The 22,664-nt window shown below is 44.3% G+C and overlaps 1 protein-coding gene across 1 annotated transcript in view; it reads left to right on the top strand.

The window, feature by feature from the left end:
• Window positions 1-22,664, top strand: part of LOC115112527 (immunoglobulin superfamily DCC subclass member 3-like) — a 51,009-nt gene that overhangs the window by 4,808 nt on the left and 23,537 nt on the right. Inside the window, exons 2-8 of the mRNA XM_065011156.1 lie at window positions 577-768; window positions 2,901-2,961; window positions 11,377-11,521; window positions 11,930-12,060; window positions 12,293-12,430; window positions 18,600-18,758; window positions 22,032-22,197. Of these exons, the coding sequence (XP_064867228.1) occupies window positions 577-768; window positions 2,901-2,961; window positions 11,377-11,521; window positions 11,930-12,060; window positions 12,293-12,430; window positions 18,600-18,758; window positions 22,032-22,197 (992 nt within the window). The remainder of the gene's footprint in view (window positions 1-576; window positions 769-2,900; window positions 2,962-11,376; window positions 11,522-11,929; window positions 12,061-12,292; window positions 12,431-18,599; window positions 18,759-22,031; window positions 22,198-22,664) is intronic.

Genomic DNA, 22,664 nt, shown 5'->3' with positions numbered 1-22,664 from the left:
TGACACCCATCCATCTAACTTTATTTAGCATAGTGTGCACTGCGCCCGCTCCAGCAAATCCATCAATATAACTGTATTTAGGACAGACGGCGCCTCTCAATAAGGTGCATCACCGTCAATCGGCTAGAGGAAGCACGGTTCAGACAAGCCACATACAGCGAGGAACCAAATCCAATTGTAAAACACATTACAGATGTTATAGGGAAAGGGGTTTTACTTGAGCTGAAAAATTGAGTTGTACTTGATCTGAATGACAGAGAGGTGACAGTGACTCACATTGGCCCTGTACCGTAGACTGATAGGATGAGTAAAACACAGAGTGAATCACCATCTAGCCAGGAAGTCAAGAAAGTAATTACCATGGTGACTATCAGTATCAGAGGGTCCAGTCTTAGATAAGTACAGCACCCTGGAATGAGATGCAGACAGCACCTCTGGGCTGAGATAGTAGGTGTGTGTGTGTGTGTGTGTGTGTGTGTGTGCGTGCGTGCGTGCGTGCGTGCGTGCGTGCGTGCGTGCGTGCGTGCGTGTGCGCGTGTGCGTGTACGCTACGTGTCACGGGGTCTTCACACTCAGCCTCTTATCGACTGCGAAGTGTGTGGGAGGAGCCTGGCTGCCCCCAGCCCTGAGACAGTGAGGGTGAGGGATGCGTGTGCTTATGCAAAAGCTGCCGTGTCCCACCGTTTATGGGCTAATGCGTTAAAAGAAGAAAATGGGATGCAGTGCCAGGAGAAGACAAAGTACAGTATAGAGCATCAATACCCCCCGGTGAGATTAACACACGCCACAGACCAGCAGAGTAATCACAAGGGTGCGGCGGTCAGGGTGGAGGGTAGGAGGGTCTAGGGCCGATAAAACAACACATCTGCATTCAAATGCTATCTCTAGAGTCCCTGTGCCTAAAATGCTATTTCAGGTTGTCTATTTAAAGCATGTTGAAGCAGTGACTCTCCACGCTGGATTTACATCATATACCATCTGCATGATTTATGGCCACCATTACCATTATACTGGTTTACTGGGAGGAGAGGAGAGGAGCAAGAGGTTTTAGTGCTAGAACAATGGGTGCCCTCCCTGCCTGATGATCCCATGAGCCTGAGGGGGCCCAGAGGGTTTGAGGTGGTGGAGGTGGAATGGATGGGAGGTGGGAGTGGAGGTGGTAGGTGGGGGAGTGTTGGGGGGACAATAACATTATAACATGGGAGTTCAATGGAGCCTCACAACTTGGAAGGCTGGAGGGTTGAGAGTGCTGGGGAGCGACGTGTGTCTCTCTTCTGGCACCGTTAACTCTGTCATATCAATGAATCAGGACGGCTCATCCCATCCAATCCAGGGGAAACACGCAGTACCAGTCAAAAGTTTGGACAATCCCACTCATTCAAGGGTTTTTCTTTAATTTTACAATGTTCTACATTGTAAAATAATAGGGAAGACATCAAAACTATGAAGTAACACATATAGAATCATCAAGACACAGGGTGGCTACTTTGAAGAATCTCAAATATAAAATATATTTTGATTTGTTTAATACTTTTTTGGTTACTACATGATTCCATATGTGTTATTTCATAGTTTGGATGTCTTCACTATTATTCTACAATGTCGAAAATAGTAAAAATAAAGAAAAACCCTTGAATGAGTAGGTGTGTCTGTTACGTTCCGTCGTTAAATGAAGACCAAGGTGCAGCGTGGTAGGCGTACATTTTCTTTAATATTAAATGTTCCACCAAACACAATAAACAACTCAACGAACGTAAAGCTAGGAGTGCAACACATGCAACACAAAAAGACAAGGTCCCACAACAGAAGGTGGGAAAAAGGGCAGCCTAAGTATGATCCCCAATCAGAGACAACTATAGACAGCTGCCTCTGATTGCGAACCATACTCGGCCAACAAAGAAATATAAACATAGATTTCCCACCCTAGTCACACCCTGACCTACCAAATAGAGCATTTAAAGGATCTCTAAGGTCAGGGCATGACAGTGTCCAAACTTTTGACTGGTACAGTACTTCACAGAGACACTGTATAACCTGTGAAGTTCCTTATCATATCATATAGGTGGAATTTGATATTTTACTGCCCATGTAGTTGTCACATAAAAGTGTTTTGACTGCTAAATCAAATCAAGCCCAAGAGCTCTCTCCGTCTGGCCTATTTTCATTATTGACTGTCTGTTGGTCTGTATCTGTGTCAATGAGTCCATGTGAAATTGTTGGATCACATTTGACATTGAGCAGGTTTTGTGGTATTTGGTGGAACGCCATAAAAAGCCCTTTGGGCTCTTCCAGGAATCTGAGGGTCGAGGGGAGTCCCTACCTGGCTGAGATAAAAATGAGAGGTTTGACCCACTCTGCAACTGTGTCATAAATAGAGGGTCTGTGGGACCTCGCTGATTTGTTCTCCATGTCACTTTCTCAGTGTTCACACTCCTGTGGTGATTGTCATTGTGAAACCAGCTGCATCCAAGCATCACGTTCCTCTCTCCCTGCACTCCTTAATGGGTGGATCTCTGTCCTCTCTCAGCCTTCTATCCCCATAATTAGATCTGCTTAATTTACACTGTGGCTCCGTGCTGGGAACGGACGATCTGTTATAATGTCTTAGGGTTTCTGAACACTTGCCAGAGTAACACTCTATGAGGAATCCTAAAAAGGGTTATAAAAACAAGTCTACTGCTGACTGGAGAGCCGCTACTGCTGACTCTACTGCTGACTCTACTGCTGACTCTACTGCCGGCCTTCTGCCACACTGACTTACCGCTGATCAACCTGTGTGTGTGTTTGTGTTTTATATAGCCACGTTTATACTAATCCTCCCAGCCGTGTTGTGCTGTTGTGTATAAATACTGCATGTGTCTCTCGTCTATGTGTTTCTGTGTGGCCGGGCTGTGTGTCAGTGTGGATTTGTAGCAGGCTGTGTTCCCGTGATGGCAGCGGGCAGTGTGGAGCAGAGCGGAGGTGTGGGCCTCTTTCTCTCTCTCTCTCTCTCTCTCTCTTTCTCTCGCTCCATCCCTCCACCCCTTCCTGCTCCCTCTCTCTTTCCTCTCCCCTCATTCTCCCCCTCCTCCACTCCTATTTGTTCCCCATCTCCCCCCCACCCCATACCCCCTCCCACCACCTCTCTGTTGTTCTCTCTCTCTCTCTTTCTTTCTCTCTCTCTCTCTCTCTCTCTCTCTCTCTCTCTCTCTCTCTCTCTCTCTCTCTCTCTCTCTCTCTCTCTCGCTCTCTCTCTCTCTATGTGCAGCCCGCCATGTTATATGCATGAGGGTTGAGGGCAGGAACCCTCTGGGGGGGGGGGGGTGATCGTGTCTACGGGGACACACAACAGCCAGATCAGGAGACATGATGACTACTTGGCACAGATGCAACAGAATGAAAGCTCTTTAAGGAGGTGATCGTCCCTCTTTTTACTCGTTGTTTTCTTTACCCACTCTCTTTTTGCCTCGGTGTCCTCTGTTTGCCTGTGACAGCGTTGGCCATGGACTGCGCACAAACAGCAGCGTGTAATCGGTGTATGCGTGCGTACTTGCTTGTGTATACATGTGTGAAAACAAAGGGAGCTGCTTTAATCACATCAGTGATGTGCTCAGTCCTCTCTCTCTGTTTCTGTACATGGTGTTCTGTTCACTAAGCTCCCTTGGCTGACTGTTCCAATACACGTATATGTATCACCACCTCCACACGGCCTCCAGGCTCCCCTTAAATCAATTCTCTACACAGGAGCCTCTGCTGACACTCGTACCGTCTGATAGTGCTCTAGATTACAGTGGCCACTGCTTATATTTATATAATAGGCAAGTTATCGTTACTCATTGTTTATTTATTCCTTGTGTAATAATTGTTCTATTATTTTTCGATTTGTCTCTCTGCATTTTTGGGAAGGGCTCGTAGGTAAGCATTTCAATGTTAGTCTACACCTGTTGTTTTCGAAGCATTTGACAAATACAATTTGATTTGATTTGATTATTATGATATAGGGTATACTAGTTACAGTAAATGAGGGGCTCTGCTCAGAGCTGTGCTGCTGGATATGGTAATTTTAAGGTAAAGCCACGGGGGGTTGACAGTGTTTTAATCCCAGAGCCTGTCACTGAGACGTGATTCTCATAGACTGTAAAAAAAAAATTTAAAAAATGGACGAAGCCATTGATGACGTCACCCCATTGTTTCCTATGAGAATGCTCAGTGGCGCATTTGAAGATCAGAAAGTGTCGTTTCAGCCTCTCACCATTTGGCTACATGGAAGAGTTTTTGGAAACATCGCAACTCAGTGCTGGCCCCCCGTCATGGAGTAGCTTAAATTAGCAATTAAATTAGCAACTAAATTATCCTTTTAACTTCATCTGTGTGTGGTTTTAAAGTAATTGGTTCAAGGATATACATCTGATGAAATAAAAGCAATTATTGGTACCATGATTGTGTTCAATGTTTTTTTTTATATACCCACAAATATTGACCACGAAGATCGCCAATTGGAGGAGTTTAGGCAAATCTCTTTATGGCCACACAAGGTTGCTAATCCCAGATGAGGATATTTTAGTTGGGTCCTTGAGAGAGGCAATAATCCTAAAATGCCTCAGTTAAATAATGTGCTGTTTAAATGTATAATGTGTATGGGAATACAAAACAGAAACTGACCGCCTGTACAGTACATTTATCAGGCTGAATAAGAGTGTCAGAGGCAAAGTAATAATATAATTTTAGTACTGGTGGTAATTAAGAAATATTAGGCTACTAAAATAGGTGTAGGGCTTTACAGGAGGTTTATTTCTTCCTGTCCTTTATTGTATGTAACCTCTGAAGAGCAAGCAGCCAGGGTTGGAGGAATTCTAAATGAGCTTGGTAAAATTTTAATCAGAACGGTGGTCTCTATACATCCATCTCCTAGGCCTCATTTCAGTTCGGACTTTTTTCTCTTTTTACTAACTCCCTCCCTCCGCCTTTGTTTTTCGGGGAATTGGGGCTAACAAAAACAACACGCTACAAAAACGACTGTGTGAAGGCTGATCCGCTCCGGACATAGCGAGCTTTCTGTGGGATCCGTAGAGCCGCGCGGGGTTCTAGCTTAGCTTAAATACATTTACCAGTTGAAAAAGAACAGAGGAACAGAGCAAGGAGGGGGTCTAGGCCTCTTGTTATGCTAAGAGTGTTCAGATAAGTCCTGCTTGGTCCAAGTTAATTATGGTTGACATTTAAATAAGTGCACTTGTCTTGAAGATGGTGGGAGAGCTGAGAAAAAGACAGGCCTCTTTCTAATTGAGTTTGTGTTGCGTGCCCCACCCCCCACATCACAGCACCAAGCCCACATCACTGCTTTGTTCCACAGGGAGCTGATATGCGAAATGCAGCTGCTGAATGAGGAAGCACACATTATGGATGTATCTGTACAGGTGTTTTTGTGGATTCTGCCATGTTCTCTTCCATAGATTACGTTGTTTGAAGCATAAACCTACAGTAGGTTATGTTATTTACTGACCTAAATCCATCCTGCCCTGCCTTTCTAAAGTCTTCGAAAGCCAAGTGAACAAGCAGATCACCTACCATCTCGAATCCCACCGTACCTTCTCCGCTATGCAGTCCGGTTTCCGAGCTGGGTGCACTTCAGCCACACTCAAGGTCCTAAACGATATCATAACCACCATCGATAAAAAACAGCACTGTGCAGCCGTCTTTTCATCTACCTAGCCAAGGCTTTCAACTCTGTCAATCACCGTATTCTTATCGGCAGACTCAACAGCCTTGGTTTCTCTAATGACTGCCTTGCCTGGTTCACTAACTACTTCTCGGATAGAGTTCAGTGTGTCAAATCGGAGGGCCTGTTGTCCGGACCTCTGGCAGTCTCTATGGGGGTGCCACAGGGTTCAATTCTCGGGCCAACTCTTTTCTCTGTATACAGTGGTGCAAAAAAGTATTTAGCCAGCCACCAATTGTGCAAGTTCTCCCACTTAAAAAGATGAGAGAGGCCTGTAATTTTCATCATAGGTACACTTCAACTATGACAGACAAAATGAGAAGGAAAAAAAATCACATTGTATGATTTTTAATGAATTTATTTGCAAATTATGGTGGAAAATAAGTATTTGGTCAATAACAAAAGTTTATCTCAATACTTTGTTATATACCCTTTGTTGGCAATGACAGAGGTCAAATGTTTTCTGTAAGTCTTCACAAGGTTTTCACACACTGTTGCTGGTATTTTGGCCCAATCCTCCATGCAGATCTCCTCTAGAGCAGTGATGTTTTGGGGCTGTTGCTGGGCAACACGGACTTTCAACTCCCTCCACAGATTTTCTATGGGGTTGAGATCTGGAGACTGGCTAGGCCACTCCAGAACCTTGAAATGCTTCTTACGAAGCCACTCCTTCGTTGCCCGGGCAGTGTGTTTGGGATCATTGTCATGCTGAAAGACCCAGCCACGTTTCATCTTCAATGCCCTTGCTGATGGAAGGAGGTTTTCACTCAAAATCTCACGATATCTCTTCTTCTGGATCATCCAAATGCTCTCTAGCAAACTTCAGACGGGCCTGGACATGTACTGGCTTAAGCAGGGGGACACGTCTGGCACTGCAGGATTTGAGTCCCTGGCGGCGTAGTATGTTACTGATGGTAGGCTTTGTTACTTTGGTCCCAGCTCTCTGCAGGTCATTCACTAGGTCCCCCCGTGTGGTTCTGGGATTTTTGCTCACCGTTCTTGTGATCATTTTGACCCCACGGGGTGAGATGTTGCGTGGAGCAGCAGATCGAGGGAGATTATCAGTGGTCTTGTATGTCTTCCATTTCCTAATAATTGCTCCCACAGTTGATTTCTTCAAACCAAGCTGCTTACCTATTGCAGTTTCAGTCTTCCCAGCCTGGTGAAGGTCTACAATTTTGTTTCTGGTATCCTTTGACAGCTCTTTGGTCTTGGCCATAGTGGAGTTTGGAGTGTGACTGTTTGAGGTTGTGGACAGGTGTCTTTTATACTGATAACAAGTTCAAACAGGTGCCATTATTACAGGTACTGAGTGGAGGACAGAGGAGCCTCTTAAAGAAGAAGTTACAGGTCTGTGAGAGACAGAAATCTTGCTTGTTTGTAGGTGACCAAATACTTATTTTCCACCATAATTTGCAAATAAATTCATAAAAAATCCTACAATGTGATTTTCTGGATTTTTTTTCTCTCATTTTGTCTGTCATAGTTGAAGTGTACCTATGATGAGTGGGAGAACTTGCACAATTGGTGGCTGACTAAATAAATATTTGCCCCACTGTATATCAACGATGTCGCTCTTGCTGCGGGTGATTCTTTGATCCACCTCTACGCAGACGACACCATTCTGTATACATCTGGTCCTTCTTTGGACACTGTTAACAATCCTCCAAACAAACTTTAATGCCATACAACACTCCTTCCGTGGCCTCCAATGCTAGTGAAACTAAATGCATGCTCTTCAACCGATCGCTGCCCGCACCTGCCTGCCCGCCTAGCATCACTACTCTGGACGGTTCTGACTTAGAATATGTGGACAACTATAAATACCTAGGTGTCTGGCTAGACTGTAAACTCTCCTTCCAGACTCATATTAAGCATCAGCAGCGTAGCCTAGTGGTTAGAGCATTGAACTAGTAACCGAAAGGTTGCAAGTTCAAATCCCCGAACTGACAAGGTACAAATCTGTTGTTCTGCCATTCTGTCATTGAAAATAAGGATTTGTTCATAACTGACTTGCCTAGTTAAATTAAGGTTTCAAAAAAAATCTCCAATCCAACATTAAATATAGAATTGGCTTCCTATTTCGCAACTTCACTCATGCTGCCAAACATACCCTCGTAAAACTGAATCCTGCCGATCCTTGACTTCGGCGATGTTATTTACAAATTGGATGCAGTCTATCATAATGCCATCCATTTTGTCACCAAAGCCCCATATACTACCCACCATTGCGACCTGTATGCTCTCATTGGCTGGTCCTCGCTACATATTCGGCGCCAAACCCACTGGCTCCAGGTCATTTATAAGTCTTTGCTAGGTAAAGCTCCGCCTTATCTCAGCTCACTGGTCACCATAGCAGCACCCACCCGTAGCACACACTCCAGCAGGTATATTTCACTGTCATCCACAAAGCCAACACCTAATTTGGCCACCTTTCCTTCCAGTTCTCTACTGCCAATGACTGGAATGAATTGGAAAAATCACTGAAGTTGGAGACTTATATCTCCCTCACTAACTTCAAGCATTGGCTGTCAGAGCAGCTTACCGATCGCTGCAGCTGTACACAGCCCATCTGTAAATAGCCCATCCAACCAACTACCTACCTCATCTCCATATATATACAGTATATATATTTATTTATTTATTTTTCTGCTCTTTTGCACACCAGTATTTCTACTTGCACATCCTCATCTGCACATATATCACTCCAGTGTTAATTGCTAAATTGTAATTACTTTGCCACTATGGCCTATTTATTGTCTTATCTCGTTACTTCATTTGCACACACTGTATACAGATGTTCTATTGTGTTACTGACTGTACATTTGTTTATCCCATGTGTAACTCTGTGTTGGTGTTTTTGTCGCACTGCTTTGCTTCATCTTGGCCAGGTCGCAGTTGTAAATGAGAACTTGTTCTCAACTGGCCTACCTGGTTAAATAAAGGTGAAATTAAAAAAACATATATTTTACATGTATAAAGCGAGATCGCCCCAAATGTCAATTTACACCTATGGAGGTCAACAAATTCACTGTGACTATGTGTGTTGTCATTCTGGGGAGGTTTGCTTCACACTGATACAGTATGTGTTAACAATTGGAGTGAGCCAGACTGGACTGTCAGTTCCATTAAGTAAGGTTGTATTGGGGTCTTTGAAGCGCATGAGGATACAGGAGACCTTCAAAGGTTTTGATGTTGAATCTCACCCTGTAGCATTTTTGAAAGCACTATACAGTAGGCTACATCACTGTATAATCATTCAATCAGATGGAATTGGAATGGATCCTATATGATGCAATCTAGGCTATACATTATATGCATCACTTCTCATACTATTCTCCTATATCCATGTGAGTAACGTCTACCCTACATTAGGGATGAGCACGGTTAATCAAATATCCGGATATCTGAATACTGAGTATTCAAACACCTATGACATTATTCTTTTTTTGTAGATTTTTGGGTCGCCTATTTAAAAAGAGTTGTTTAAATTAAATTAAATTGTCCATGTTATATTGTTACTCACAAGGATATACCATGACATTTGAAATGCTTAATTTAATAAAACAACAAACTTTAGAATGTAGTGTTTATGTACGGTGCATTCAGCTACTGCTGTTTCAGTCCTCACGTGGCTTTGACAGTGCATTGTTTACAGTTGCACACTGGAAATGTAGTCTACAGTTCTGAGGACGCACAAAGTGATTTTTTTATTTTAAGCTCATTTTCTCTCTCATGGGCAATGGGTTATGGGTTGCGTTTTACATGAAAATGCATTCTACTATCCTAGCGCATGTAGCCCAGACAACGGTGTGCTATTTCCCCCGCATTCAAATAGTGATTAACCTACAGGCGGTCCACAAGACTGACACTAAATCAATGCAAAACACTCACCAGAAAACGTTTTTGTTAACATAATCAGTTGAACAGAATGATGGCGAACATCAGACTTCTCCTTCACTTCTGCTGTTAGCCTAGGCTACTGTTAGCTTAGTCGGCTGTTAGCCTAGTCTGCTGTTAGCCTAGGCAGCTGTTAGCCTAGGCAGCTGTTAGCTTAGTCTGCTGTTAGCCTAGGCAGCTGTTAGCTTAGTCTGCTGTTAGCCTAGTCTGCTGTTTGCCTAGGCAGCTGTTAGCCTAGGCAGCTGTTAGCTTAGTCTGCTGTTAGCCTAGGCAGCTGTTAGCTTAATCTGTTGTTAGCCTAGTCTGCTGTTAGCCTAGGCCAGTGTTAGCTTAGTCTGCTGTTAGCCTAGTCTGCTGTTAGCTTAGTCTGCTGTTAGCCTAGGCTACTGTTAGCTTAGTCTGTTATTAGCCTAGGCTGCTGTTAGAATAGCACCCTGAGAACAACCACGTGCTCTCTGTTGTTGTAACATTTTGTGAAATTATAGCGTTATTTCAAATGCCCCTTCCTCCCCTACATCACAGTCCTCTTCCACCTGGCCCTTTCCTTCCCTACATCACTGTCCTCTCCCACCTGGCCCTTTACTTCCCTACATCACTGTCCTCTCTCACCTGTCCCCTTCCTCTATTTGACCATACTGTTTAATCACTGGGCACAGTAAGGGAGCTAATTGGACTTACTTGATCTAGGTCAGGAAGCAAGGTGCCTGGCTGACTATCTGGCTGATTGTCCGTTGTTTGGCCACAGCACTACAGTACATCTCCAGCCCTGGCCTGGCCACTCACACTGTCATTACTCTCCCCCAGAACCCTACTGTATGTATATAAATGTCCCTCCCCACCTGATGGAGCACTCACTACAGTGGTTCAGTGTTTACTCTTTACTCTTTGTTGTCAGCGGTCTCTCTCTCTCTCTGAGCCCAGCTGTGTTTGTTAGCATAGCATAGGGGCGGCAGGTAGCCTAGTGGTTAGAGCATTGGACTAGTAACTGAAAGGTTGCAAAATCAAATCCCTGACAAGGTGAAAATCTGTCAGCCTAGGCTGACAAGGTAAAAATCTGTTGTTCTACTCTTGAACAAGGCAGTTAACCCACTGATCCTAGGCTGTCATTGAAAATAAGAATTTGTTCTTAACTGACTTGCCTAGTTAAATAAAGGTAAAATAAAAAATAGGGTATGATCCGAAGCTAACTAGGAGCCTCTGATTTACTCAGTGTCACGGCTAACTAGGAACCTTTCATTTACTGTGTCACTGATGAGGGCCAGATTATCCAAACAGAGGCTTTCCCCTAGTACTAGGGGTAATGATCACTAGGGTTTCCTGTACAGTGATTGCTGACAGCAGAACACAGGTAATTACCTAACCACATGGCAGCTCCCTGCCCTAGTCAGACTGCTGTCTCTTCTGCTCATTTGGTTCATTTTATCGCAATGTGTCTGCTCAAGGTTAAGAGCTGCCCAGTGTTGCTTTAGATAAAGCCACTGGATTATGACTCATTCCACTGAAAGATGGAGCCGTTATTTCCTTTTTTAAAATCTTTTTTTTTTTACATTAAGTTAATTGCCTTCCAGTGCGGGAATGGGTATAAAAAGACGAATAAACTGTAAGTAATACCTCCCTGGTAATTGGTTATGATTAACTGGGTTGGTGTGCCACTGAGTTTAGGACAGTAGTACACTGTTACTGTACATGGCAGCAATATATGAAAGATGCTCTGGAAAAAAAGAAAATGTTGCGTAGGTTTTCAAACATTGAATTGACCGCTGCATCTCCCCTCTCTCCAGCGATGGCAGAGTTCCATGTCCAGCCGCGGTCAGTGCGTGCGGAGGAGGCGGGCGTTGGGCGGTTCCAGTGCCAGATTCACGGCCTGCCTGAGCCTGCCATCAGCTGGGAGAAAGATGGCCGCTCCGTGGACACTAAGGATGAGAGGTACAGTAAAGTAGGGTTCCTCTGTGTTAATCACCTCAGCTGTCCCTACCAACTACTGTAGGTCCACTGTACCTGCACACAAAAATCTGTCTTGTCTAGAAGCAAATTCACTGTAGCAGCTTCACAACTTTCACTTAACTGTTACCCTGCCAAACCTCACCACCTGGTATCCAGTGTGCTGTAGCCTCCCTTGTGTCTGTCTAGCTGTTTGAAATGGAGTTTACGTTGTGTGTGTAAACACACTTAATTAAGCAAACAATGATCTACTCCCTTGATTCTCTTTCTTTTTCTCTCCCTCTATCTCTCTCTTCCCCCCTCTCTTTTTTTCTCTCTTTCCCTTTCTCTCTCTGCCCTCCCTCCCCCACCCTCTCTCTCTCCCACCCTCCTCCCATTCCTTCTCTCTGTCAGGTATACCCTGCTCCCCACTGGTGTTCTGCAGATCACCGGTCTGCGTCAGGAGGATAGTGGTGTGTTCTGCTGTGTGGCCCACAACAGTGCAGGAGTAAAGCACAGTGCCGGGGCTCGCCTCACCGTCTCAGGTCTCAATAGTCCTACGTACATACATATGTACACACACACATACACACCTTCCCTGGATACCCACCCACCGCACAAATATGTGGCCATGCATCATCTCACACAGCCTCACCGCCAAGATGCTCGCGCTGGAGATGATGGGCAACGGTGAAATCCAATTAAATGTTGCAATCCATAAAGCTCTCGCACACTTACGCTTGCGTCACCCCCCCCCCCCCCCCCTCTTCCCCCCAGTCTCCCAGTCTTCTGTTTACAAAGAGCCCATGATCCTCGTGGGTCCTGAAAACCTCACTCTCACCGTTCACCAGACGGCCATCTTGGAATGTGTTGCTACAGGATATCCCCGCCCCATCGTGTCATGGAGCAGGCTTGGTAAGACCAAAACCCTGCTTTCTCTTTTACATCCAATCAAAGCTGCAGCCTACAGGGTTGCTGCACGGGCATTAAACCCCCTGCCTCTCAGGCCTTGAGAGCTATAGGACCCTTCTATCTTCCATAAGGTTCCGTGTTAGATTGCTTGTCTAGTTTGCAATCATCCGAAACCCGACTTGAAATACATCACTATTGCAGCTGATAGAAAAACATGTCACCATAGTAGTATAGCTGAATTATATATACATTTACCTAAAGCACACAGGCAAAATACAGAGATTGAAGAGGACATTCTGTTAAATGGGACATTCTGATACAATAAGATAGGGCGGCTTTGTGTGTGAAATTGGTCATGGCATGCTGCGTTCAGCAGATGGTTGAAAGCCTATTTACCAGACATTATCTTGCTGACCTTGATATAAATGAAGGGAGGAAAAATTGAGTGTTCAGTGACTGCTTCTAATGTGGTACAGCACAGTGATTAAGTAGGCTACTGCTGTCCAGTGTGGATTTGTGTGTGTTTTTGTACGCACGTGCAGTTGTGTGGATGTGCATGTGCATTGATGTTTGTGTGTTTGCGGAAGTGTGCATGTATGTATGTGTGTCTGGGTTAGCTCGTCTCTGCATTGTGTACATACGTGTAGTATGTTATTTTACGTCATGTCTAATAGAACATTCATCTTATGTACAAATGAAGTAGGGGATTGCAGCCTATATGAGTCTTTGGGGGCTAAACACAATCTTATTTTTTGATGAATGTATTCTTTACTCTCCTGGTAGAGATGAACCTCTAAAGTGAGTAAGTGACACACGGTGGGAGATCCACCATAATTGCTAAGAGGTGTTCAGCCCAGGCAGGATTCAGCCCCTCACACTTCACACGTTCCTCTTGGCTATCACTCAAACTCTGCCGCTACCAATTTTGGAATCAGATATTTGTTTTTCTAAGCTATTATCCAATCTGATTTTCTGTTCAAAATGTAAATTGCAGCCCCTCCCCAACCAGAGAGGAGCTATAATCAGATTGTGGATATTGCCTTGCACAATGTTGCTGTAATTAAATGCTGACGGGATGGGATTTCAGCAGCAGCATGCAACCACTATTTTAGAGGGGGCACAAAGTACGTTAAACACCTGTTTTAAAATGTAAAAAAAATGAAACCATCTAGAGCCATAATCATTATGTCTAATTTTATGTTAAAAAAAATATCTAAAATCAAATCAAATTTTATTGGTCACATATTTACCAGATGTTATTGTGGGTGTAGTGAAATGCTTGTGTTCCTAGCTCCAACAGGGTAGTAATATCTATTCACAACAATACACACAAATCTAAAAGTAAAGAATGGAATTAAGAAATATATCCACATTAAGATAAGGAGCAATGTCGGAATGGCATTGACTAAAATACAGTGGAATAGAATACAGTATATACATAAGAGATGAGTAAAGCAGTATGTAAACATTATTAAAGTGGCCAGTGATTCTAGTCTATGTACATAGGGCAGCAGCCTTTAAATTGCGGGATTAAGTAACCGGGTGGTAGCCTGCTAGTGATGGCTATTTAACCTTTCTGGCGCAGGCGTTCCGCTAGCGACCCACCTCGACAACATCCAGTGAAATTGCAGAGCACCAAATTCAAAATACAGAAATAGTCATAATAAACATTCATAAAAAATACAAGTGTTATACATCGGCTTAAAGATTCATTTCTTGTTAATCCAGATTTCAAAAAGGCTTTACGACGAAAGCATACCATGCGATTATCTGGGCACAGCGCCCCGCTTACAAAAGCATACAAACATTTTACAACCAAGTAAAGGAATTACAAAAGTCAGAAATAGCGATAAAATTAATCACTTACCTTTGAATATCTTCATATGGTTGCGGCCACAAGATTCCCAGCTACACAATAAATGTTTGTTTTGTTCGATAAGTCCCTCTTTATATCCCAAAAACTCAGTTTTGTTGGCGCATTTTGTTCAGTAATCCACAGGCTCAAAGGCGGTCAAAACATGCAGACGAATACATCCTAATAGTACCGGTAAAGTTCGTCGAAACATGTCAAACTATGTTTATAATTATTCCTCAGGTTGTCAATTGTCTAAATAATCGATAATATTTCAACCGGACAAAAGCGTATTCAATAGAAAGGAAAAACAGGGAAGGGCGCACAATCGGTCACGTGAGAAAACCAGCTCTGCGTTCTTCCTCAGTCCACTGAGAGAATGGTCTCATTCTTCTTCATTTTTCAGAAAACAAGCCTGAAACCATGTCTAAAGACTGTTAACATCTAGTGGGAAGCCATGGGAACTATAATCTGGGTCTTAACCATTTAGATACTCTATAGGCAAAGTACCCACATCAAAAAAATCCCACTTCCTGGATGGAATTTCCTCAGGTTTTCGCCTGCCATATCAGTTATGTTATACTCACAGACATTATTTTAACAGTTTTGGAAACTTTAGAGTGTTTTCTATCCAGATCTACAAATTATATGCATATCCTAGCTTCTGGGCCTGAGTAACAGGTAGTTTACTTTGGGCACGCTTCTCATCCAGATGTCGAAATACTGCCCCCAAGCCAGTCTGATGACCTTGAGATAGAATCTGTTTTTCAGTCTCTCTGTCCCAGCTTTGATGCACCTTTACTGACCTCGCCTTCTGGATGATAGCAGGGTGAACAGGCCGTGGCTTGGGTGGTTGATGTCCTTGAAGATCTTTTTGGGATCTTTTTTTGTGACATCGGGTGCTGTAGGTGTCCTGGAGGGCAGGCAGTGTGCCCCCGGGGATACGTTGGGCAGACCGCACCACCCTCTGGAGAGCCCTGTGGTTGCGGGCGGTGCAGTTGCCGCACCAGGCGGTGATACAGTCCGACAGGATGCTCTCAATTGTGCATCTGTAAAAGTTTGTGAAGGTCTTAGAGGCCAAGTCAAATTTATTCAATCTCCTGAGGTTGAAGAGGCACTGTTGCAACTTCTTCACCACACTGTCTGTGTGGGTGGACCATTTCAGCATTCCGCTTTAGCTTTTCAGTTGTCATTTTAATTCATTATGTACATCGATTCTTTGAAGGTGCAATATGCCAAAAAATTCGCTCTGCCATTTCCTGTTTGCTAAAATTAGAATAGTTCACCCAATTTCAGTTTGTGACAAAACTAGCAATGCATAGTGTATAGAATCATTGTACAATCTAAACCGCTGTGAAATATATCTTTGTATTTTCAGCTGTTTGAAGTTGGTGTACAATACGGCAAAAGCAATACGCCGTTCCGCAAAAACGGAACTTAAGAACAGGACGCATAGAAATAGCGCACATAGAACAGATCAACCGCTTCTTAGACTTGCTTTCGATGAGAATGACAGATCTATTACTCACATTTCTATGTGAATTCGGTCAAGTTGCCCAAAAGTGATATATTGCAGCATTAAGAACTTTTATGCCATATGAGTTTACTACAACTGCCACACCGGTATATAGTACAATAACCCAATAATTAAAACTGTTTTAGTATTTTCTAAAGTCTAGCAACCTTGCCTGCAGGCTTGCCAGCAGAGATAGTTAGACAAGCTACTCTATCTTGATTAATAACTTGAAATGGCTCGGTAGCTAATTATGAGGTTGGGAGACTGGGAACCTATCTAGCTGGCTAGCTAAAGCCAACTTCATAAAATTGCTTGGTCGCTAGTATTACAGAGAAACAACCAAATGTTTTGTTTTATTTATTAATCAAGAAGGAATCAATAAGCTACATAGCTTGATCAAATTCATTTACAAACATTCCTCCTGTGAGTCCTGCCCATCCCAGGCTCAATTAAGTTGAGTAATTAATTTAACATCTGAAAAATGTAAAAACAGGACAAATCTGAGGGGGCACGTCTCCTTGTGGGCATGACGCCTCTGGATTTCCGTGTATTAGATTACAGGGAGTGAAGGCGTGGGAATAAGCTGCATAATTAATTTAATAGATTCACATCAGTCATTCCTTAATGCCAGAGTTTGTTTGGAGCTTTTCATTCATCAGCACTGGTGCTTTCTGGGCTACGCTTTGACACTAACTACATTACAGACTGACATAGAGATAGCTGCATCCATTCAGACAGCACACACACACACACACACACACACACACACACAGATCGAAAGAGAGAGAGAGAGAAATCAAGTTTCTGTGAGAGAGAGTGTGTCTGGAGAGATAAGAGGTAGCCAAGGAGGAACTGTAAACTGTGTCCAACTCTGTTGATTTTACAGTTCACTCAGCAGCTAGCCCGACTTGAGTCAGGCTTATTGTAGAGGGGTAATAACACCCATTATATGGTTCACAGTTGTTTAGCCACTCCTAGCTGAGTCCCTTTAGTTATGACACTGGACTGGGGCTGGGAGTGGGAGGGTCAGGCTGAGAGCCTGAGGCTTGCACTTAATAGTACCATGGAGCATGTTTAAGTTATACTGTACTAGCCATAGCTTCTACTACAGTCAATAGGAAACTCCACTGGCTGACTTAGCTGACCAGGCTGTTTCAATTGGATTGTAAATACGTCTGAATAATAGGTTCCTATGTTCTACTGAAAATCCTGTAGCCTACAGCCCACTGTTGGTGCTGTTTGTTGCAGCTACACGAACACGGAAAGGGCTGAGGTTTGTATATTTTTATGTTCTACTGAAAATCCTGTAGCCTACAGCCCACTGCTGGTGCTGTTTGTTGCAGCTACACAAACACGGAAAGGGCTGAGGTTTGTATATTTTTATGTTCTACTGAAAATCCTGTAGCCTACAGCCCACTGCTGGTGCTGTTTGTTGCAGCTACACAAACACGGAAAGGGCTGAGGTTTGTATATTTTTGTTTCAAGGCATTCTCGTGAACTCTGGATGTACTGTCCACCTTTTTCCATTCTCATGTTTCTCTTCAGCCCACAGTGCATTGTCTTGTCGGGGTCCAGGTTTTGTGGAATGTTTCCAAATGACCCTCCCTTTCCTTGTTGTGGCTCTGCTCAGATGCACACAGTGTTCACAGAGGAGACGTGTGTTGCCCTCCTATAAAAGGCCTGGGCCAGACCATATGGCCCCAGTCTCTGGCTGGCTGGCTAGCTGTCTGCTAGCTGTCTGCTAGCTGTCTGTTTGAAGATGTGAGGAGAGGAGGATGGCCAGTCTGCTTTCTCTGCAGGCTTTTAGCATTGCGGCCATGTCCCCCGCACAGCCCTTTAACACTCTAAGCCGGGACACACAGGACGCAGATGTTACAAATATAAAGAGGGACTGAAATATCTTTGGCTGTGCCATGTCTTTGTTGGTCCTACCCCCAGTATAAGGCCATTGAAATAGGAAGAGATGGAGAGCAGGACAGGGTATTTGATGGAGGGACAGAGGGGAGTGGCAGCCTAGCTTATCCATGTAGCTCTGCCTGCTCAGAGGGCATTTCCCCAATTTAAAGCATGGTGTGCCTAAGGCAGTAGAGGGCGTTGTCAAACCATGAGATCAAACCGGTGTGTGTGTGTGTATGTGGGTGGGTGGGTGGGTGGGTGTGTGTGTGCGTGTGTGTGTGTGTCACTAGCCTGTAAGAGCAGGGTGGGGAGGTTGGGGCTGGGGAGGTATAACAGACTCCCTCACACACACATACAATCACACACACTAACACACAATGGAGTCATGGCAACATAGTTCCTCTGCGTGACTGGCTGTGCCGGCGTGGCCCATGGCCCTCGCCCAATACACTCGCCTCGTTTGCCACCTTTGTAGTGAATATGGTGATTCCCACAAGACGTGCTCTGTCACACTTGTGAGAACTGCTCTGATATTTACTGTGAAATGTGTTTTGCAGCGGTATGGGGCGAACTAAAATAGCATCTCCTCTTCTCCAGCGTTTAATCCTTTGTGTACATTATAGTATGTTTAATCAATCATTTATCTCCCTTGGTATTTTTATAGCCTTTTTTATAGCCTTTTTGTGTATATTTAAAGGGCATATTTTTTTATATTCTAAACTAACTCAGCTAATTTGCTATCTCACTCCTCTCCTCCTCTCTCTCTCTCTCTCTCTCTCTCTCTCTCTCTTTATTTCTATCCCTTCCCTCATTTAATCTCCTCTCCTATTCCCTACTCGCCTCCCCTCCCTTCCTCCTCTTCTCTTCTCTTTTCTCCTCCTCTCCTCTACTCTGTCCTCTCTCCTCAGATGGCCGTCCGATAGGTGTGGAGGGCATCCAAGTGCTGGGTACAGGGAACCTGATGATCACAGATGTCGGGGTCCAGCACTCTGGCGTCTACGTCTGCGCTGCCAACAAACCAGGGACCCGTGTACGCAGAACCGCTCAGGGACGTCTGGTGGTCCAAGGTGAGCCTTTACACACACACTCAGTATGGTGTGTGTGCCTGTGTGTGTGTGTGTGTGTGTGTGTGTGTGTGTGTGTGTGTGTGTGTGTGTGTGTGTGTGTGTGTCAGTGGAGGCTGGTGGGAGGAGCTATAAGAGGACGGGCTCATTGTAATGGCTGGAATGGTACTATTGGGACGGAGTTAAATGTGCGGTTTCCATATGTTTGATGTGTTTGATATCATTCCATTTATTCCATTCCAGCCATTACAACGAGCCTGTCCTCCTATAGCTCCTCCCTCCAGCCTCCGCTGGTGTGTGTGTGTGTGATTTTGAATGGAAATACATTTTAGGTCCCCACAAGGTTAGTCAAATAAATGTGTGTGTGTGTCTCATTCGTTGTGTGATTTTCTTACTCATATTTGACCAATTGGAGGTGGTCAGTAGTGCGGGTAGGGCCCTCTGACCAAGCAGGAAGCATTCTGCGTGTGCCTCGCATGCTTATCAGCCAAAGGGCCCTGCCCTTGGCCCCAGCCAATAGCAATACTGCTCCCAGTCAATATTTCATTTAATCTTCCTGTCCATTGTTAGACAAGGCCCTGCTATAGAAGGCTCTGGAAGAAAGCCATGCTGTTGATTATGTGTCAATGTCTATGGTTTCTTTATCAATCAGTGAAGACTAGAAAGCGCCCTCAGCTAATGATCTGATGCGATATACAATACATGTGTTTTATGATAAGAAACGAAAAGGCTAAAGCCTTGCTGTGGACACAGCCTTCAAGCAGCATTGCTTCATATTCTCATGGCAGCAGTGGATGTATTTCACAGTCGGGAACCATATGACTGACTGACTGACTTGCTATGAGAGGGTTGTTATGGTGATAAGGCCTCAGTGACTGTATAGAGTAGTAGCATACAGGTGACTCCCTCCCGCCGTCCGGCCGGCTGTTTTGATCAGAGTAAGGTAGGCTGTTTCTTAAGAGAATTGATGTGATCTTCCTGGCCAGATGGTTGGCACAGCGGCCCTCTGCTCACTGCACTACCCTTCATTTACCTCAGAGTGAGAAACTGAGGGGTGAGAGAGAGAAATGGAAAAAGAGAGAGTAGGGAGAGAGAGAGAAAGAAGAAGAGAGAGTGGGAGAGATTAGGGGGAGAGGGAGAGAGAGAGGGAAGAAGTGAGATTGGGGGAAGAGAGTAATAGAGAGTAGGGAGAGAGAGAGAGGAGGGGATTGAAAGAGGGAGAGAGAAAGATAGAGAGGGAATGAGGGAAAGAGTGCTGATCAGACCCACACCACAATTGCACATCAATACTCTCCCTGACCCACCACCCCCCCGCCTCCCTCCAGCCCTTCCCTCCAGGCCGTACTCACATACACATAGCCTCTATAGAGCAAACAGAGAGAGATCGAGAGAGAGAGAGATGAAAAGGGACACAGAAAGAGAAAGAGAAAGAGATGAAGGTGGAGACGGAGACGGAGAGATGAAAAGTGAGATGGAGGGAGAGATGGACAGGAGGATAAAGCCAACCTAATCCTCATCATATCACAGTGCCTAGAACGGTGTGAATTTCAGGTCCCGACATTTTTACTGACAGGGTGACACACAGTATAGAGATAGCTGAGATTAGAAAACCATCATAACACCTCTTCTCTTAAGATGAGAAAAGGAAAAGATAGAGGATGCTAAATAACTAGAACTAGAAAGGGTCGGCAGGGTAGCCTAGTGGTTAGAGTGTTGGACTAGTAACCGAAAGGTTGCAAGTTCGAATCCCCGAGCTGACAAGGTACAAATCTGTCGTTCTGCCCCTGAACAGGCAGTTAACCCACTGTTCCTAGGCCGTCATTGAAAATAAGAATTTGTTCTTAACTGACTTGCCTAGTTAAATAAAGGTAAAGAAAGGGGAGGGTTGGTTTAAAGGAAGATAGTTTAGATAGAGGATGCTAAATAACCAGAACTAGAAAGGGGAGGGTTTGTTTACAGGAAGATAGTATAGATAGAGGATGCTAAATAACTAGAACTGGAAAGGGCAGGGTTTGTTTACAGGAAAATAGTATAGATAGAGGATGCTAAATAACTAGAACTAGAAAGGGGAGGGTTTATTTACAGGAAGATAGTATAGATAGAGGATGCTAAATAACTAGAAAGAAAGGGAGGGTTTGTTTACAGGAAGATAGTATAGATAGAGGATGCTAAATAACTAGAAAGGGGAGGGTTTGTTTACAGGAAGATAGTATAGATAGAGGATGCTAAATAACTAGAAAGGGGAGGGTTTGTTTACAGGAAGATAGTATAGATAGAAAAATTAGAACCAGAAGGATAGCTGACAGGCAAATAAACCTGCTAATGTGAGATTGTGGGAATGATCTCGTTGTAAATTACGACTAGATGATCCATAATTGCAGTCTTAATTGTCTTCCCAATTAGTTATTAGGAAAATAATTCAAGTCATCCTATCATAAATGACAATATTGATATGACTTATAATACGGGTAGCTATGAATAATGAGGGGAGATAAGTACCCCAACAGCAATACCAACCAACAGCTCGGATCAGATCCGGGAGGAGCGTAATCACAAATTTGAGGCGAAACTAAACACTGTTTAATTAAGAGGTAATAGAGATTTGCATTACCTGTACCTCTGTGTCAATTAGCGCAAACAGAGCATGGCTCATAGCTCAAAGAGAGGAGGGAAAGAATGACTCCTAGGGAGGGAGGGAGGGATCATTGGCTGGAGGCTGAAGGTCAGTAGTTGTGTAGTGTGCCATACTGAAAGACTTTCGGGGGAAAGATACTGTATCTGCACTGCATTGCCTTTTACTCAGTTTGTGTTCTATAATAGGTAGTCTGCATTTGTGAATAGATTCCCTGTTCCCTCTCCTCCTCCTTTTGTGTTCCCAGATCTTCTTCTCAGTTCCGATGACGTGAATCTGATCCACAGCTAATAATTGTTTTGCCAGACTCTGCCAGACTCAGACTCCCACACACACACACACACACACACACACATCTAATTCTGATGAATGTGATTAGGCTGGATTAAGCCCAGGATAATACGCCTTCATTCCTCTCTCCTCTTTTCCTTCCCTCTAGAAGGCTCTGGGAGCTTCCTGCTTTTTCAATATACCTTGGTAGCTTATGTTTTCAAACCACTAGTGAAAAAACATAGTTGTTGTGCAGCATAGTATGGGGAATGAGAAAGGCCCTGTCAGCAAGTTACTGTATCTATGTAGCAAGGCACTTTATATTCAGTTAGTAAGTAGCCCACTATCTGTCTTTCCTCTGCGTCTGCCCACAGCCCCAGCAGAGTTTGTGCAGCCTCCCCAGTCCATCTCCCGGCCGGTGGGCACCACTGCTATCTTCACCTGCCAGGCGCAGGGCGACCCTGTGCCAAAGCTCACCTGGCTGAAGAACGGCCAGATCCTGGAGCCTGGAGGGCACGTCAAACTCAGGAACAACAACTCGTGAGTTAAGCGTGTTCTATTGAATTGTGTGCTGAAAGCAACAGGGACTGTACTCATTCTGTATGGTAATAACACTATATCCATTCATGCATGCAGCCATCCATCCACTGTAACAAAGCTACATGCCGTATGTGCATAGCTGGCAGTGTCATCGGCGTAATCAAACGCTCCATTATTTCTGAGCTGATCTACTGCACTAATGAAACAGCTGGCCAAGATGTCTGCCAAGAGATACACTGACTTGTCACAGCTCCATTTAAAACATTACATTACGAGGGTATCTATCGAATCACTGCTGGACCGGCTCCCAAGGCTGTCCGGTGGAATTTCCAGGAACAGAACAGAAGGGCCGGCCAGTGTATTGTGTCATTTAACATTCTCCATATGAGAGATTATGAGGCCAGGTTATTGTGTTTAGTGTTGTGTTGGGCGGGCGGGCGGGCGGGTTGGGGCAGGCAGGGAGAGAC

The sequence above is a fragment of the Oncorhynchus nerka genome, linkage group LG27 (genome assembly GCF_034236695.1).
Source record: "Oncorhynchus nerka isolate Pitt River linkage group LG27, Oner_Uvic_2.0, whole genome shotgun sequence".
NCBI lineage: Eukaryota > Metazoa > Chordata > Actinopteri > Salmoniformes > Salmonidae > Oncorhynchus > Oncorhynchus nerka.
The sequence above is the reverse complement of the archived record's forward strand: the minus strand, read 5'-3'. Positions and strand labels throughout refer to the sequence as shown.